Source organism: Nannobrachium achirus (genome assembly GCF_963921795.1).
Source record: "Nannobrachium achirus genome assembly, chromosome: 1".
NCBI classification, from domain to species: Eukaryota; Metazoa; Chordata; class Actinopteri; order Myctophiformes; family Myctophidae; genus Nannobrachium; species Nannobrachium achirus.
The window spans coordinates 46,008,205-46,026,474 of record NC_137810.1 but is presented as its reverse complement, the minus strand read 5'-3'; the positions used below and the strand labels follow the sequence as shown (position 1 = coordinate 46,026,474).

At 40.7% G+C, this 18,270-nt stretch overlaps 1 protein-coding gene across 1 annotated transcript in view; it reads right to left on the bottom strand.

Moving 5' to 3' along the window:
• Positions 1–15,934, bottom strand: part of LOC308282803 (dipeptidyl peptidase 9-like) — a 31,002-nt gene extending 15,068 nt beyond the window's left edge. Inside the window, exons 1-9 of the mRNA XM_080723190.1 lie at positions 15,812–15,934; positions 9,758–9,851; positions 6,644–6,906; positions 4,470–4,582; positions 3,983–4,159; positions 2,830–2,998; positions 1,599–1,709; positions 1,280–1,408; positions 598–659 (exon numbers count right to left, since the gene is read on the bottom strand). Of these exons, the coding sequence (XP_080579316.1) occupies positions 598–659; positions 1,280–1,408; positions 1,599–1,709; positions 2,830–2,998; positions 3,983–4,159; positions 4,470–4,582; positions 6,644–6,906; positions 9,758–9,816 (1,083 nt within the window). The 5' untranslated portion in view covers positions 9,817–9,851; positions 15,812–15,934. The remainder of the gene's footprint in view (positions 1–597; positions 660–1,279; positions 1,409–1,598; positions 1,710–2,829; positions 2,999–3,982; positions 4,160–4,469; positions 4,583–6,643; positions 6,907–9,757; positions 9,852–15,811) is intronic.
• Between the last annotated feature and the right edge of the window lie 2,336 nt (positions 15,935–18,270).

Genomic DNA, 18,270 nt, shown 5'->3' with positions numbered 1-18,270 from the left:
CTCTCCACACACACACCCATTGTAACTTCAAACTCCATTTTAACCATAAATGGTGCATTTATATAGCGCTTTTATCCAAAGTAACCATGATAGATTCATTAAAAACACCCATTTCTGGTGACTCATACTACCCTCCTAATACGTGAGCAGGCCGTGTTTTTTCGATAACTTTTTTCATTTATTTTTAATAATTATTTGGGAAAATGGAAAAAATGAAATACAAAAAAATAATTATTAAAAATAAATGAAAAAAGTTATTGAAAAAACACGGCCTGTTCACATATTAGGAGGGTAGTATGAGTCACCAGAAAAAATAATGGGTGTTTTTAATGAATCTATCATGGTTAAAATGAAGTTTGAAGTTACAATGGGTGTGTGTGGGGAGAGGCCCTGGGCCTGGAGGGCCTGGTAACATTTACATCAAATATCTAAATATTCAATCAAGCTAATTAAAAACTGTTCAGGGTATTCATAAAAGCCTGATTAGATGATAAAATTACCAAAAGTTTTTTTGAAAGTGAAATATCCCTTTAACCATTTAGCATGGCATCTGCTGCCGTTTGCAATAACTGTATCTCCAAATACAAGTTTTCTCACTTTGCCTTCAGAGTCCGTTTTAATCTCCGTCAGTTTGAGAGTAACGTCTGGATTCTTGCTGCCTGGAAGAGAAAAGTATAGGGCAAAGGTATAAAGCCATAAGCCTCGAGGTTTGCTAGTTTGACCAATTAAAACACTCTTTAATCTCAATATAAAATTAAGTATATATTACTACTGTAGGACGTGACTTTACTAGCATCATGGTGCAAAGCAACAGAATTTAAGGTACAAACCAGCCCAAGATTATTTGCACTTTACTGACACACTTTAATGACTTTAAAGGAGCTATAGTCAACTTTTTCTTGAAAAACGGATGCTAAAATAAAAATAATATTTTCATAAAAAAATAAGCTTCATATATGTGTTTCTATTCAAAAATGACCACAAAAAGCGTAAAATAATGATATAATAATCATTTTGGCCATTGTCAGACCGACACTTTGTTTACATTCTAGTCTATAGACTAGGATGTAAACAAAGTGTCGGCCCTACAAAGAAAAAGTTGACTAAAGCTCCTTTAAAGCAACATGATATTGATATGTACTATACTGAATGCACTTCATGTATTTTAGGGCCTCTTCAGATACTGATTTTAATATGCTAGGCTTTTGTGCTAATCCCGTTATTCTTTACTGATGGTCATTTTCTTCTTGCTCTCCGAGCTGCAAATGTGCATGCTGACCTGTGCGAGGGTATCTGTAGGTATCTGACTTGCGTTCCTCCAGCATGGGCGAGGGGACGTGAATGATCTCCACCTCGGTTTCATCCACTTCTTCATACAGGATCCGCAGGGTCTTGCCTCCGTCAGAGTCTGAAACATACAGGGAACAGATTCAAACCAACATGCCTGAGGAAGGCCTACACGGCCGAAACCTTGCCTACATTAAAACTCCTCTTGAACGTGCAAGTGGCAGTGTGCAGGTACAGGTATATCTTTTAAGATTGATCTCAGGGACTACGATATAGAAATGCATGTCTAGAGTTAGGACAAGCTTATTCACCTTCAGCATTGACCGGTGACCACCAGTAGCCTGAGAATCGATCAAACTCTTCCTGGATGACGAAGGTGGCTATGCCAGCAGACTTCCCATCATCCTTTATGTTCTCCAGCCCTGGAGAGAACACAGACACAGATGGAAGCTTGACATTATGCTGACTGACCATGTCATGTGATATGTGCCCTACTAAGGCGTGCGTTTGTATTTTTAATAGGATCCTATGAAATTAAAAATCCTGTTTTAAGTCAGAATTTACCTACTTTAAGGGAAAAATAAACACTTTGCGAATCAACACAACACATTATGTAGATCAGCCATTTTCAAAAAAAAATTAGTAAAACAAATTATAGACTACAACAAAGTATAATACAGGTTTACGTGGTTAATAGACTAATCAATGTATTAATTATTTAAAAAAAAGTATAATATATTTTGTGTTGATGTGTAAAAATAAAAACGCCTGCTTCTCAATTATTCAATTGTCATACATGAGCAAGATTAGGTCGTTTTTGATTAATTGCCCAGCCCTAGCCAAAGTCGGCTTGTGGAGGTAAGCAGTTCCAGCACAGAATTCAAGACTCCCATTTCCCTGGCCACATTATCCAGATCTGACTGATTCCGAGGCGTTCCCAGGCCAGCGTGGAAATATAATCCCAGCACTTGGTCCTTGTTCTGCCCTGTGGTCTCATGCCAACTGGACATGACTGGAAAACCTCCATGGGGGACTCCTGAACAACCTCATCTACTCCGAGTCGACGACTGAGCCTCTCCCTCCATCCCTATGTGAGACGCCAACCACCTTCCTGCCGCCCTCCTGACAACCCTCCCGTTTTGTCCCCTTTTATTTGTGTTCTTTCATGACACATTTCATGACCACAGGCGAGAGAGTAAGACTTAAGAATGACCAGTAGAGAGCTTTGCCTTCTGGCTCAGCTCTCTTTTTGTCACAACAGTGCGGTACAGCGAACACATTAGCGCTCCAGATATTCTCTGATCGATCTTAGAGTAGAGCAAACATCAGAGCAAACATCAGAGCAAACATCAAGTAATAGAACTGATAGAACCAAATGGAACAAAACAGAATAGAGCTGATTAGTGTCTGGTAAAGTTGACTGACGGTTATTAAATTATGGAAACATTGGCAGGTAAACAACTTTCAGGAGGAGGCCCTTGTGACAGAAACAGAAACATTTTGGTGAACTTTAGGACGTGGTGATTTTGCTGTTGTTGTGACCTTTATGGCAGTGTGTGAGTCTCTTCTCGTCGCCAGTGTCGATGTTGGTCACCCAGAGGTCCTTGCTGTGGATGAAGGCGATGAAGTTGGAGTCCCCTGGACAGATCTTGGGGTCCATACGGGTGCCTGTACACTGGCTGTCAATCTCTGTTGGGTTCATCGGTTTCGTCTGCATCACACACACACACAATTAATAACTTGGACCAGACCATTGGTATTAATAATAGTCAAATACAAATAAAACAACACTGTTTAAAGACAACATTTCCAAATACTTTTATAGACGATAAAAAGTAAGGAGGAGCGGTTGGCATCATAAATAATAGCTGGCATAATACTACTCTATGTGGTTCTAATTACATGCATCATTACATTTTATATGACCTGGTGATATATTCCATGCATGTCAACAACAACAACACACAATCATCAACTCTTTTTACAAGCTCTTTTTCTACTAAAACTAAAAAAAGTTGCGTTTCTGTGGACACTTTAAGCAGCTTATAAAGCAGCTTTGTCATCGCCCAAAGCTCTTCTCAACCCAAATGGAAATAAACACTTCACTTATCCGTACTAACCGCTTCAACAATGCTGAGTAAGACATTAGCCGAATAAAAACAGGTCTTTCCTGCATGAATTTACGTATCAAGAAGTTCCACATTCTCTTGACTACTTTCACTTTGCATTAACTGGTTGTTCTACTGAAGGCACGGAAGATTACACAAGTTGAGTTGAACTCTGTCAACCTCTTTCAACATGGACAGGATCAGGACGTTTTCTGTCTTTCTTTTTTCTGTCTTTTTTCAAAGACTAGGCTTGCTGAGATTATATAGATCACGATGAAACATGGCATGGGTTTCACTTTGAGGTACACTGACCTGATATGTCAGGGATCTGTTCATATTTACAGCTTACTAAGAGAAAGCAAAAATACACAGGTAAGACATCCTCTCAGCATTTTAACCACATTGGTATAGGATAGGGAAGTATTGCCTGTTAGGAAGCTGTCATCTGTTCGTCATTTCCTTAAAAAAACGGAAGTGGGGGGGTAGGTGGGACATGCGCTTTACTTTACCCCCGGTAGTCACGGCAGTAGAACAGACTGTGCCGTTATAAACATTAACACCATCAGTGTTGCAGGGTGTGAACTCACAGTGAAGCCCGGCTGCGTCTCGTGGTCGCGGCAGTAGAACAGGCTGCTGTTGGCCTGGAACAGGAAGAGGCCGCTGTCGGCGTGGAAGTCGTAGGACGTGATACCAAACACCCCCAGACGCTTCCTCTCTCTGAGCAGCTCCTCTTCTCTGGAGTACTGGCCATGGTGGGGGGTAGCCTGAGAGGAGAAGAGAGAGTGAGGACATCCCATTTTAAATCAGGGCTGTCACGATTATGACATTTTACATGACGATTAATTGTCACTCAAATAACTGCGATTAACTATTTAATTGTGGGGTTTTTTTTGTCGTTGACAATCACATTTCTGTTTGGCTTTTAGGCTTTGAAGTTGCACATGGCCGATATGATGCATAACCTAAATATACAAAGAATTTACTAACATATGTGACAACTTTATACTTTATAGAACATTGATAGTGGAAATAGCCGATCTACAAGCTCACAACACGTCGATAGAGTACACTCACCTGGAAATGGTTCAGCAATGATTTCCATGTCAGCACCAGCAGGCCACCTGTCATGATGCTCTTAGGAACGTCGGAGTACAGGAATGTGTTTTCTCTGCTGTCGTAAGGCATTCCTGTATGAGAGAACATTGATATAAGAAAATATTTTCTACCCAGCTCTTAAATAATCAGAGTCCCCAGAAGTTCTTTTTTTCGCCACTGGGAGCTCTTAAAGCAATACATTTTCAGGTCGGCATACCAATTTCATTCAACTGGGAGAAAAATAATTAGGGCTGGGACTTTAACTGATTAATTGCGATTAATTAATTACAGAAAGTTAACGCGATTAAAAAAATTAACGCATTTTAATCACACTTAGTTTTTGCTTAGAGATACGTTGTTGTTGATAATGTTTTAGTGAATTAATGTTCACCATTGACTTGAATGGGAAAATGTAAAAACGGCAACCACACTTTCTAGTTGATCTTTCTGTGGTTCTCGGAAGATGCATTTCTCAGGTTTAGGTTTCAGTTTAGGTCACGATGTCGAGGCGTACGCATCCCTATATAAAAGAAGATATTCAAGGGCTTTATGGTACAGACCAGTAAGTCCTTCAGACATCTACGTCATTTTCGCTCTCCAGCTATTTCAGCCGGCAGATTCGTCCCATTGGGACACTGGCAGGCAAACTGCAGTCGAGAGTTGGGGGAATACATTGCAGTCAATGAGAGTCAGGTCGACCAGCTTATGAACAAACACTATTTATCTCCGATTGCAACCTTTGTAAATTACTCTACCGAGGAATAAAATAAGACATATCACACATTTTATTGAGGTATCTAAAGAGTAGAGACTGTCGGTCATAGACAGCCTGACAACCAAAAATCGCGATACTGCCAAGCCAGAAGCGATACTTGGCGCTGTTTAGATGACTCGATAAAATTATAAAGCGTGCACAAACTGCACATCGAAAAACAAATGATTAGAAAACAACCTGTGATACCGGTATGTCTTCTTTTATATTGCTGAGCCGATTAGCTGACAAAAGGTACCAATAGTTTAGAAATAGTGTTTGTTCTCATCAACTCCAATGTATTTCACAGAACTTCTGGTTCCAGTTTTGCATCCCATGTGTGTCAATATGGCACCTGACTGGGCCGTGATATTCTGGACAGATATTCCATCATTCGGTCAGTATACTGACAAATCTCCTGGTTTCTGGTACTCCTAATCCTGTGTTTTCATAACTGCGGTACTGCCATGATAACTGAAGTTTCTCAGAAGGATCAATAAAGGTGGGTATACCATCCGTCTGTCCATCTATTCTTCATGGAAACCTTTAATTAAACCTGTGTTCACTCCACTCTCTCCACATATATCCACCGACAAATTCAAGCGGATAATAAAGACAGATACATAAAGACAGGGGAGGTTCCCTAGACTAGTATTTAAACGTCCCAAGCATCTGCTAAAGCGTTGTTACTGCCATCAACGTGTTAATTGTAGAGAGGAAATAAAAGTGATTTGTCACCATGGAAGCAATAGCCACCTCAACAGTAAAATGTTTATTGTGGTTAAGGGGGGCATTGCTTCCATGATGACCAAGCGCTTTTATAAAAAAGAAAGTCACACACAATTCCAAAAGCATTTCCACTGTGGTGTGATGTTTCCCTATTCTGGCCGGGCAAACATTTGGTGAAAATAGCACATCCACAAGCTTGCAACATGTCGAGAGTTGGTGGATGCAGAGGAGAAAAAAGGAGGGGACCTCGGCTCGTATAGACTACTGAGGGACTGGGCTCCAGTCTATGAAAACACAAATTGACATGATCCAAAATACACTGATGATTGTGCTGTCAAACAATATATGGAATCTCTGAAAAGGTTTGTGGGGGAACCTGCTTCATCTCTCGCTCAACTAAGGGGTCCTTGGCCTGAAAACATTGAAGACCCCTGATCTAGGGTTTAAGTCGTTAATACTCAAATATGAGTCTGTGTGGGACAGTGTGTGTACGAGACAAATAAATAAGTGTTAAGAAACTTTTGGTACGAGTATAGTATATTTTGATGCGAATACTTTTGTATTTTACTCAAGGCAATTTTGATTACCAGACTTTTACTTCACAGAGTATTTCTAGTAAAAGAAATGTAGTAAATTTTTGTGCAAACGTGTCCAACCGTTGTCCCAGACTCACCGAGGTAGTAGAGGCGATGCGTGTGCTTGCTCTCCGGGTCCTTCTTGTGGACGAAGCGGAAGTCGTGCGGTGCCTTGCTGACGCTCATGCCGGAGTACTGGCGGCCCGAGTGGATGATCTGCCGCAGGTCGTTCCAGGCGTACTTCTCCACCTGGTACGGCGGCGGCGCCACGTCCGCCATCTCCACCACCTCGGTGCTGTCAGAGAGCTCCTCCGTCCCGGTCATTGCTGCTGCGGCTGCCGTGGCTGCTGCTGCTATGGAGCTGGACGGAGAGAGGCTATGGGTTAGAGCTGCTATGGAGCTGGACAGAGAGAGGCCATGCGGTTTAGAGCAGTGGTTCTCAACCTTTTTAAGCCTGCGACCCACTAAATAATCATATTTTAACTGGGGACCCCCCCACCCTGACGAGCACTAAGAGTTGAGTCTTTGCATTTTGTATAACACGGTTCTATTGTAAAAATAGCAGATCTACATTCTCACAATTCGTCATTTTAGAGGTATTAAAATGTCCTTAAATTGTCATTTAAATGTGTAGATAGTATACCCTCTATGCACTTAAACTTTATGTTGGTTTGTTTACTGTTGAGTGAGAAAACAAAGTTGCAAATTAGGTTAATCATCTGGGGACTCCCCAAAATTATTTAGGGACCCCCAGGGTCCACAGGTTGAGAACAACTGGCTTAGAGCAGTAGTTCTCTAGGGATGGGATGCTATGAAAATGTCACCATTATTGTGGCAAATATTATTGCGATTAACGATATTATCGCGATCATCAAAATATGCTTAAAACTTAAAATGCCACTTGGACCACCGCCGGCCCAGCATCCCTATTTGGGGGAATGTTGCACGGAGCCATAAAAAATGTGGTAAATACAATAGGAGAAAGCCATGGCAGTTGATCTACATCTATGGCAGCATAATTGTTAAAATCTCTGCGATACTTATTGTGAGTGTTTCTTTATCACAATAAACAATAATGATGATTATCATAATATCGTTCCATCCCTATAAAGGACACCCAGTTTGATGTGCATTAGACCAGGGGCATAAAAAGATACTTAAGCCATATTACAAAAATAGATCTACAAGCTCATGTAAATCTGCCATCTTCATTTTTTTTTTTTTTTTCGGGAATTGTTTTGATTTAGTATGATTATTTAAAGTTGTACCATGTAACTTTTTTTATAAAACAAATCTTAAAATTGTCCTAACTGTTAAATCGCTAAAGTTTTAGAACACCCACTCCGTTATTTTCAGCTTCTGAAGCCTTCTCTTTATATGTTTTCTATGATCCTGGCCGTGGACCGGATTTCGCGCCAAAATGACGTAATCTGCATCATCTGTATACGTTGTGTATACGTTGCCCAATCACATCGCCGATCATGCACACATGGTACACTACCGGCCAATCACAGCGCATCTTGAAGTGGGGTCGCCATATTTGTAGTCGCCCGTGTGTCTCTTTACTCAAAAGGTAATCTCGCCTACCAGGCAGGGTGAAGTAGTCCGTTTCTCCGGAATGCCTGAACGCACAGGAACCAGGGACCCCTCTAAAGATAGCTCTCGGCGTTGTGGAGGCAGACGCGGGGGTGTGAAGGTACGAAAAACGGGCGAAAGACGCGAACGCGGTTTGCTATAGGGCTACTGACCACTAGTTGAGCATCTTACACAGTATAGCTTTAAAATACATTTCTGCCACTATATGCACGGCATGTCTAATCCCACAACTTTATTATGCTTTGTATCCTGTATTCCTGACAGCAAAATGGTGGCGCTTTGATTTACACCTGTAAACCTGTGATGTGACAATAAAACACAGAAACGCATAAAAACGCTAAAAGAAGAATTTTGTTAGCCTGGAAGTCTCCAATACCTCCCTCACTCAATCTGGCTCAATGATGTGATGTACTTTTTAAGTCTAGAGAAAATCAAGTTTTCTCTTAGAGGAACTACTGAGGGTTTTTACAAAGCATGGAGACCCTTTATTGAACATTATAATTCATTAGAATAGGAAAATATAGGAAAATATTTCTCAGGTGTATAATGGACATGATTGGTGGCCGTGGCGGACAGTGTCTCTTTCACTGACGGACTGTGACCCATGATGTGACCCACATTTTTGTTTTGTCTTGTTTTGTTTTAGCTTTGTTTTGTTTTGTCCTTTGTTGTTTTTGCTTTTAAGCTGTCATTGTATGTTATTGATATGTTTTGTACTGTTGAGTGATGGTTGTCCTGCTGTGTGCAATGTCTCTTAAAAAAAAAAAATCAAACCTCGGTTCGAAGTGGAGCGGTGAATCTGTGTGTGTGTGTGTGTGTGTGTGTGTGTGTGTGTGTGTGTGTGTGTGTGTGTGTGTGTGTGTGTGTGTGTGTGTGTGTGCCTGCACAACAGCGCCCCTCCTTTAACTTGTGTGGCCACTCAAGGTATTGCCAGGCTACAGACATACCCAGCCAGCCAGCCAGCCAGCCACATAGCCAGCCAGCCACAGACATACCTGTCTATTGGGAGTGCTTTCACCACTCCAAAAAAAAGGGGTAACATAACATTACGTATAATGTATGGTATATCCAATAAAAAACTATTTGAAAAAAAAAAATCAAACCTCGGTTCGAAGTGGAGCGGTGAATTTGAGCAGCTGTACCCTATGTAAGTGAGTGAGTGAGTGTAAACTGTGCCTGTGAGTGAGTGGTGAGTGTGCCTGGCCTGCACAAAACAGCGCCCCTCCTTTAACTAGTGTTTTGTGTGTGGCCACTCAAGGTATTGCCAGGCTACGGACACGGCCAGCCACCCAGCCAGCCACCCACCCACATACCCACGGACATACCTGTTCATTGGGAGCGCTTTCACCGCTCCAAAAAAAAAGAAACGCATAAAAACAGATGTGCTATTTTCGCTAATTTCTAAGATGGTCAAATGGAAAATCAAAAGGTTCAGTGAAATGTATAAACAATATATACACTGATTGATTGAGCTTTATTTAAGTGTTGTGCTTCCAAGGAAGCCCAGCCCATATGGACTTACAGGACACTTTCACTATACAAGCGAATTCAGCTAAATCAAGCTTTAAATGGACACACTCAGGAGAACATGAACAAGCGATCCGTTTGATCCATACCTTTGTTGACGTCTGTCTTCTGTTTGGTCTTCTAGTTTCACCCTCTTTACTCTATGCATCAACTGGCCAACGACACGGGACAAGGCTTGGCAACCTGTAACATGATCATGTTAAAACATGAGACTGTGCCTTTGAACTGGTGCAAAATCAAACAGTGGTCCGACATTGCACAAAGCAAAAAATGATATTTAAGGAAATAGCAACACCTTGGGACAACCGAGCCCAAACAAAAAGACATTGATAGATGCTAAATGCTTGTAACAAAATAAACAGTAACATAAACCATAGTTCAGTCTTCGAAAATATCTTAAACGATCGTGTCCTCCTTATTGCCCCACTTTATTAAAACGGATCCGAACAGAACCAAAATCCCAATTCGTAATTCTGTCGAAAAAGCAAGACCATAACGCTAGGCGAAACCGGTCAGGTTGTTTCTACCGTGGAAATATCCATAGCCAAGTTGTGGGCAGCCGTCTCTGGGTTTCTTCGTCGAGGCTCTGGTATGTAGAACCATAGCTCCTCAGAACATGGGTGACCAGACTGCATATGAAAGGAGTAGCAGCCGCAGACCTCCTGTCAAACGGCACGCCACTGTCACAAGTATGACAAATGTTACGCCAATACTCCACATTTTACAGGCCGTTTAGAGGGAGTGTTCACTGTTCACATCATTGTTTGAGGCCTAAATGTGTTCCTAGAAGTCAAGTAATCCCCCCTTCAAAACCTGAAAGGGAAGCTATTTAAATTAAATAATCGCAGGTAATGGTTTTCCTGGTAATGTGCAGTTGTTGTTTGTCAGAATTGGGCTATAGGGCATAGCAGTGTTGGTGGTGTACTGGTGGTGCCACAAAAGAAAAAATATATATAATATATATTTGAATATTTAATTATACAACATACAGTACATTTAATAAATACCCTTTGTTTAGCGCTTTTAAATTTTTTCTTTTCACAGAATCAAAGGTTTTATGGTCATGATTCAGCTGGATCCTGGATGGCTTGATTCTAGGCTTAAAATAATTGATATAAATATTTTTGTAAAGGTTTATGGGAAAAATTAAGGCAGATTTTTTTAGTGGCACCAGCAAACCACACCCACTGACATGCCCTAACAACAAAGAATGAGTGGTTGGATAGAGTAGGTCTTGCTTTGATTTGTGTCATGAGCAATCGCGGGAACAAGCTCCCTTTAGACAGAGTAGTAGCGGCCGTCAGTCTCGAGAGACCATGGCACAAGCGCACATGGATTAGATCAGATGGTGCTGAGGGAACATTTCTTAGTGTGGCTGTATAGTCCCACTTGCGAATGACAGTCTCTATGGCAGTGATTGCAATTGAATGTGCTGCTGTCGCCTGCTGACACTGATTGAGGTGCCGTTCACCGTGCTCTACTTTCTGCTGCTGCTTGACTCAGCACCGTTTCACTTTTCTGATTCCTTTCCAGATCGCCTGCCTCCCGCTGGCACGATCGTTTGCACTATCCTCCCAGTAACCCTGGCCACAATATGCCTTCCGGTTGGTTCCAAGATTTCTAGCGGAAGTGCTGCGTTTAACGGAAGTTACATCATAAGGTCTGTTTACATTCCCCAGCGAAAAAACTAAAATAGATTGTAACTCTTAACTCGCTGTTAATAGGTGTAACATCGCCCGAATCAATGTTTTTGTTTGTATATTGTTTATTGCGAGCGCAACCGGGAGAAGTACAACAGATTTTTTCCAGCGGGGACCACGTTTGCAGGAACACTGCTCTGAAAAAAATACAACTTCCAGGAAAATTCAGCCCCACCTCCTAGAACTGTCTCTGCCTCATATTGTCACCACGCTTTTCTCTTCGCAGATGAGAAAGCCTGGCTACGCGAGGCTACCTCCCAGAAGTATAATATGGATGAACAATTTAGGGCCTATATAAAGAACAAATTGGATCAGGCTACCAGTGCTCACCATAGAGTAAAGGTCTTTACACACCGGCGAATTAGCGACGTGTCGCAAAAAAGCTACCTGAAAATGCAAAGTATTTGCCTTACGCCTTTTCCTATACACACCAAAGTGCGACACGAATATGCGTATAGAATTCGCCAAATTCAATTAAGTTATCTGTTGTGTGAATTGTTTGGGGCTGGCATCACACAACCCATCACATCACAGCAGGGAGGACACCACGGGTTCCAAGCAGCAGACAGGCAGTCCGCAGCAGTACTTTACTTGTACTTGTAGGTATTTGTACTTGAGTAGGCCTATGTCCAATTTCCAGTACCTTTCCTACCTTTCCTTCAACTCCAATACATTTCAGATCCTATAGTATTTTTACCCAATATTTATTTTAAAACATTTGCAGATATAAATTATAATAAAACATACATAAACCATACTTTTACCAGTAAGAAATTCGAGAACTTTTTCCACCACTGACGGCAGTACTAGCAAGCAGCCACACACAGACGAGACGACACAGAGAAGGAGATTCACACTGTTCCCCTCGGGCTCAATGCAAAGGGATGGTCCTTCGACCATGTCCTCTCTCTCTTTCAATAGGATAGAGTTAGCTTGAATTGATACAGAGAGAGAGGAGTTCGCCTGTGAATGTTCGCTAAGTTCGAAACAAGAGCGAATAAATAACAGCCGCTTTTTCGAAACTTTTTTAGGCTAAAAAAAAAGAATTATTCACAAATCGCAAACTCAACCCTGGTGTGTAGAGGTATATATAAACTATAGGGGGAGTGCCCCGCTGCCAGCTAATCATTTCAATGAAAAATGCGCAGGGGTGTTTGAAGCACCAGGAAGACTGCTGCAAGTACCCTAAATAAGGAGTTGGCCTATTTATCTAGGCCAATACTCTTGGCCAATAGCTAGCTACCAGGCGACTTTTTATTCCTAAATGTACTTGTACAACCACCTATGAAGTACCATGATGACCACAGTCAAACAAGCTGCATGTGACTATATCTTAATTAATTAATGCAGCAGCCGGATATTATACAAAATACATATCATTGCGAACTTGCGGTCGGGTGGAAACCTTGTATGTCCAAAACAGTTACTTTTCTCGAATGTTTTGTTTATTTTAGTCTCAAGCTCTTGGTTCTTTATAAAACCAACAGACACACTTAATCACTTTCATTTGAAACAACTTAAAAACGAAATGGGAGCAGGTCGATATTTCGACATAACATTTGTTCTACGTCCCAGTATTTCGACGCGGGTTAATGTTAACCTGGTGAAATGCTAACCTGCCGACGCTGGTGAATGTTAACCTCTATGCCTATACCTAAACTAACCCAAACCCTAACCTCAGTAACCCTGACGCTGGCGAGTAGCTAACCTGCCGACGCCCATAGTTGAAATAATGGGACGTACAAGAAATAACAAGATTTCCCCTAACGAAATAGCAGAAATCGCTATTTATGTGACATGTATGTGCCATATGATAAAGTAGGGCATTAACCCATTTAGGCCTAGAATTATTGAATGCTTTAACCAGTGAAAAATAGCAGATATACAAGCTTCGTGAAAATGTGTGCAAATCATTGACTATATGTATTTTCAAAGCAAACGTTTGTAACTAAAATTTTGCTTCTGGGTGGTCCCTGGAACTAAATATTTTGAGATGGGGGTCCGTGACCAAATAAATATCATTTTGGGGGTCCTTCACATGAAAAGGTTTGAGCACCACTGACATAGTAGTCTCTCAAGAACAGACTAACTGAGCTCCAGTTAAGTGAAAAGGACCTTTTCTTTGACGATGGTTGGCCAGATTGCTGGCATAGAAACATAGGTTTTTCAAAAAACTTTAGAAGGATTCAAAAGACACTTATAGAATCGGGTCAAAATTCTAATTTTCAAAATGTGAGCTTGTATATCAACATCGGCGATATGGGAACTAAAGGGAGCATATAGGATGGGATTCGTATGCCCTTATAAAACATAATGTGGACATAATTATTGTATTCTTTGATTTTGGGTTACAATAAAAATAAGCCTGTTTTGTGCTGTTCTCTATGAAAACACTTGACCCACGCATAACTATTTTCTGGGGGTGAACAAAATGTCAAAATAGCAGATCTACAAGCTCACAACAGCATTGTGAGCTTTTAAAAACCCTTGTCCCTAGGCAGACATAAGACAACCCCTGTACAACACTGAAAGAATTATTGAACCACCCTCAAATTGATGCAAAAAGCACATTTGTTGCAGGACAATTAACAATAGACCATTGATGTCTCAGTGAGAAGTGATTTTTGTGACAATAGCGTTTGACAAAGAAAAACTAAAAATGTAAAAGCCCTTGGGGTGCACGGTGGCCTACCGGTCTAGGCGCATACCACATAGGCTCTGATGCCTGACATCAAGTACCGATTCTGACGACCTTTGCTGCGTGTCACACCCCATCTCTCATCCCAATTTCCTGTCAGTCTACTGTCTTATAAATAAAGGCATAAAAGCCCCAAAACAAATCTTTAAAAAAAAAAAACGATTTTATACTTCTCCTATTTTGCACAAATTATTATTAGATGGGGGTCCATGACCTGAAAAAGCTTACAAACCACTGGTGTATGAGAGTGATGAAGTTGTTTAATTATTTTGGTAATATTTATTTTCGCAGACGGTCCCTGCCTGCGCCCTGCCAGCTGTGAGTGTGAGCAATGTTGCCATGTCTGCTTATTATAAGTTACTTTGGGCTTGTTTTTCCGTAAAGTTGCTTGTAAATATTTGTACGATCAACACAGATTTGGCTCCAACAAGGGGTTGAACTCGTTCTCCTGCTATGCCACAAAAACGGAATGCCCTACCAACACAATGCGTCACAACACGTTTTCAAATTGCTGATGTACAGGTTTAAAGGACTCATGTAGCCCAGAGCCATTTAAGGACAGTTATGTCACCTCCGCTTGCTTCATTGGTGAATAGTAAGTGCTGAACCGGAAGTTTACAGAATGCTTTGGATTCAATGAGCATTTGTCACTATTTCGAGTTACATGAACCACGTGACCGGCACGGTTTTCTGGGTTTCCTATACAAGGCTCTGATGTAGCCTAACCTCGCATCACCAGATTTGAGGAGGAAAGCCTGGTATTCATTCTAAAACTAGCCGTGTGATCCGGTTTAGAAACAAATACATTAAAAGAAAAAGTGGTTCCAGCGGTTGTCCACCTGATGACTACAAAAATTACAACATGATGTAACGTTATTTCCTTAATAATTAGAATCAATTAGGCCTGGGTTATTCCTGCTAGTCTCGCTACGAGACGAGTTAGAATAAAATATGACCATACCAAACTATTATTATAAGAAATGAAACGATTATACCAATTTAAACAAAGTGTAAACATTGGAGGTGCACCGGTGAGTGGTTTTGGCCGCTGGTTCAGCCTGTAGTCCGACCGATGACTGCAACATATGACATTAAAGTTATTTCTGCTCACAATTGTAATGATTGCTTGGTCCCAGGCTAGATGCAGCCTAGTCGCTTATTTTCATAGATGTGGTTGCTTGTTTCTCCATACCTGGCAACAGTGGCTGTGCGATGAGAGCACATGCAGGGACCGTCTAAAAACGTCTCTCTGTATACAGTGTACACAGTCATACAGAGACCAATGTTAATTTTTCTAGCTCCTTTCGATAATTTAAAAGAAAAATAAATCGCCGTATAATTTTCGCTGTATGTCGTCGCTACAACAGTAAAGCGTCGTCATGTGTTAAATTACGAGCAAACTTGTCAGGAAATGTGTGAATACTATTTCTAACTTTATAAACCCGGAAACGGCCACTTCCCTTACACCAGCTCCGCTTCATTTCAGCACGAAAACGAAAGTAACAATTTATAAAAGAAACTCCACGCGGATAAAAAATAATGTTCCTAGAGCTGTAAAAATTACAGTTTGTATGGCCTACGTTTTTGTTCTAACACGTTACTTTTTATATTAACTCGAATTCGTCTCAATGAATGAAAGGAGAAGAAAGAAAAGTAGCTCCAAGTTGAACCGAAATTGAAATAACGAAACCCAACAAACACCGCATTATTATTAATACTAATAAAATAAGGCGTCGACAACTTACCAGCTTTAAGATGTTATTACTGTGGTCGGGTCCTGTGTCGAATGTCACGGCTTGTAGGCTTAAAGAGAGACAGAAAACAAACAGCAGTAACCACAGTGACTGTCAGTTGCAGATGAATGTTTGTCTACTAGCGACTAGCAGTAGCAGCAGAGCGAGCTATGCGGAAACAAACCCAACGACCCCTCACCCGGATATGACGGAGCTCCAGTGGTGAAAAAAGTACTACATTTCTTTACTTATTACAAGTAAAATGTAGGAATTAAAAGTATTGGCGTCAAAATATATACTCAAAGTACCAAAAGTAAAAGTACTCATTATGTAGATTGTAGAATGTCCCATTTGATTTCACAAGTTTTCAAATTTATAAAATGTATAAAAGTAATTCGAAAATAGCAGATCTACAAGCTTGTAGATCGGAATGGCCAAAATGGTTGGCTGAAGTGGTTGATGTATGTTTTGTAATTATTGCGACCGTAGGTCACAGTTTACTGTCAGAACCGGGCCGGCACAGCTTGTCCGTAACGCCTGACACTGTCTGTGATTCCCCTGACAGGCTGACACATCACTGTGACATCAAAGTGATGTCAGATACTCAGAGCAGGGATTTCCATATATGAGCATAACCAGGTGACATCACAGTGGTGTGGCTGGTTGACTGGTTCAGACAGGGATCTCCATGTATGGGCACAAAAGGGATTGTATGTTGTGAATCTTGTGATGTCATGCATGGGAACCACTCTATGCCCATATATGGAGATCCCTGATGCCATCAATATTAAGCCCATATCTAACAGGACTTCATATCCATACATGGGGAACTGGTCCGATATACATCACTGGCCAGTCGGCCAAGACATGGCGCAACCTCGCCCTTTAGGGCGAGGTCGCTTGTCGCCCTGAGGCATCTTACTAGTAATTATTGTAGAGGAGCAAAAGTACAATATTTGCCTCTGAGATTTAGTGGAGTAGAACAAAAAGTACTGACAAATGGAAATAGGCCTACAGTAAAGTAAAGAATAGCCTACCTCAAAACTGTACTTAAGTACAGTACAAGTACTTAATTACTTTACACCTATGTGTAACTGTAACCCAAACAGTGGGTCAGGACCCATTTGTGGGTTGTAGACAGATTTTTAGGGGTCCCTTTGTTTTTTGTTTCCTACATTTTATTTTGTAATTATTATTATTTCAAAACATTTAAAAAAAAAAAACATTCCCCAAAAAGCAATTTTTTTCACGAATTAAAAATGAATTAAATTATTTGAATCATTCCCCAGTTCAATCCCGGGCTCCCCCAGAGTTTAATAATGTCAAATTAGAGTCTTTGAGCAAGACTGAATCTCTATTGCTCACCGGTCAGCAGGTTGGTGCCTTGCATGGTTTCCTCCGCCATCTGTGCATGAATGTGTGTGTGAATGGGTGAATGTAATGCACATGCATCTCTGTAAAACGCCTTGGATAAAGGCGCTATATAAATGCACCATTTACTATTTATTGGACAAAACAAAAGTTATATAGTGCTGCTTTAATTGTCATTAAGTAACAAATAAACCCATTCTTGATTACAGAAAACTCTAAACTATAACATATTGCTGCAATGAGTGCTACCGTAAATTATATAGAATCTATTTTACATTTATTGTAGCAAAGAAAATATCACGTTCTTCCCTTTCAGTATCCCTAAACCAGTGCCTATCTATCCATTCCATTCATGTTATCTGTTATTGAGTGAAGAAACAGAAACAAACAATATATTAATACGTTTCTATTCACGTCAGATGACTTCCGGCCCACTTCCGTTCTGTCAACCCTCTGGAACAGCTTCATAAGCATCCTCTCTATTATGTCAACCATGTTTCATCTGACATCAAACTCACCTTTCAATTTTAAAGTAACTAAATTCGGAGCATAATCTTTATCTTCTTACACTACTCGCATCCCTAGAACCCTCGCATCCCTATTCTGGGGAACATTAACCGAAAATAGCAGATCTACTAGCTCACAACGCGTTGCAGAGCTTATAGATCGGCTATTTTCAGCGAAGAGGTTTGGTGTACAGGGAAAAAAGAGAAGCCCAAGTAGTTGTTAAATGTCTGAAAATACTAAAGATGAATCCAGTATGTAGTGGGTGTCCCTGCTTCATCTCGCTCTCTCGGCCTGGCCTGAAAAAAACATTGAAGACCCCTGATATAGAGAATTTAATGTTAGATTTGTGTACTGTTTGCTGATGTCAGTATGCGAGAGATTAAATTACCGTACTTTGATTGTTGCATGTTTGTGCAATGACCCAGAGTTGTGATGTAAGGAATGGAAGGGTATGGTTTGTATGCTGTTACCTCTGGCAGTTAGTAAGTACTCAAAGAGAAAGCTAAGAAAAATAAACAAACAAGCACACAACAAACACCAATAAAAAGTGCCATATCTTTAAAACATTTAATTTGAAATAAGTTCTCCTTTCT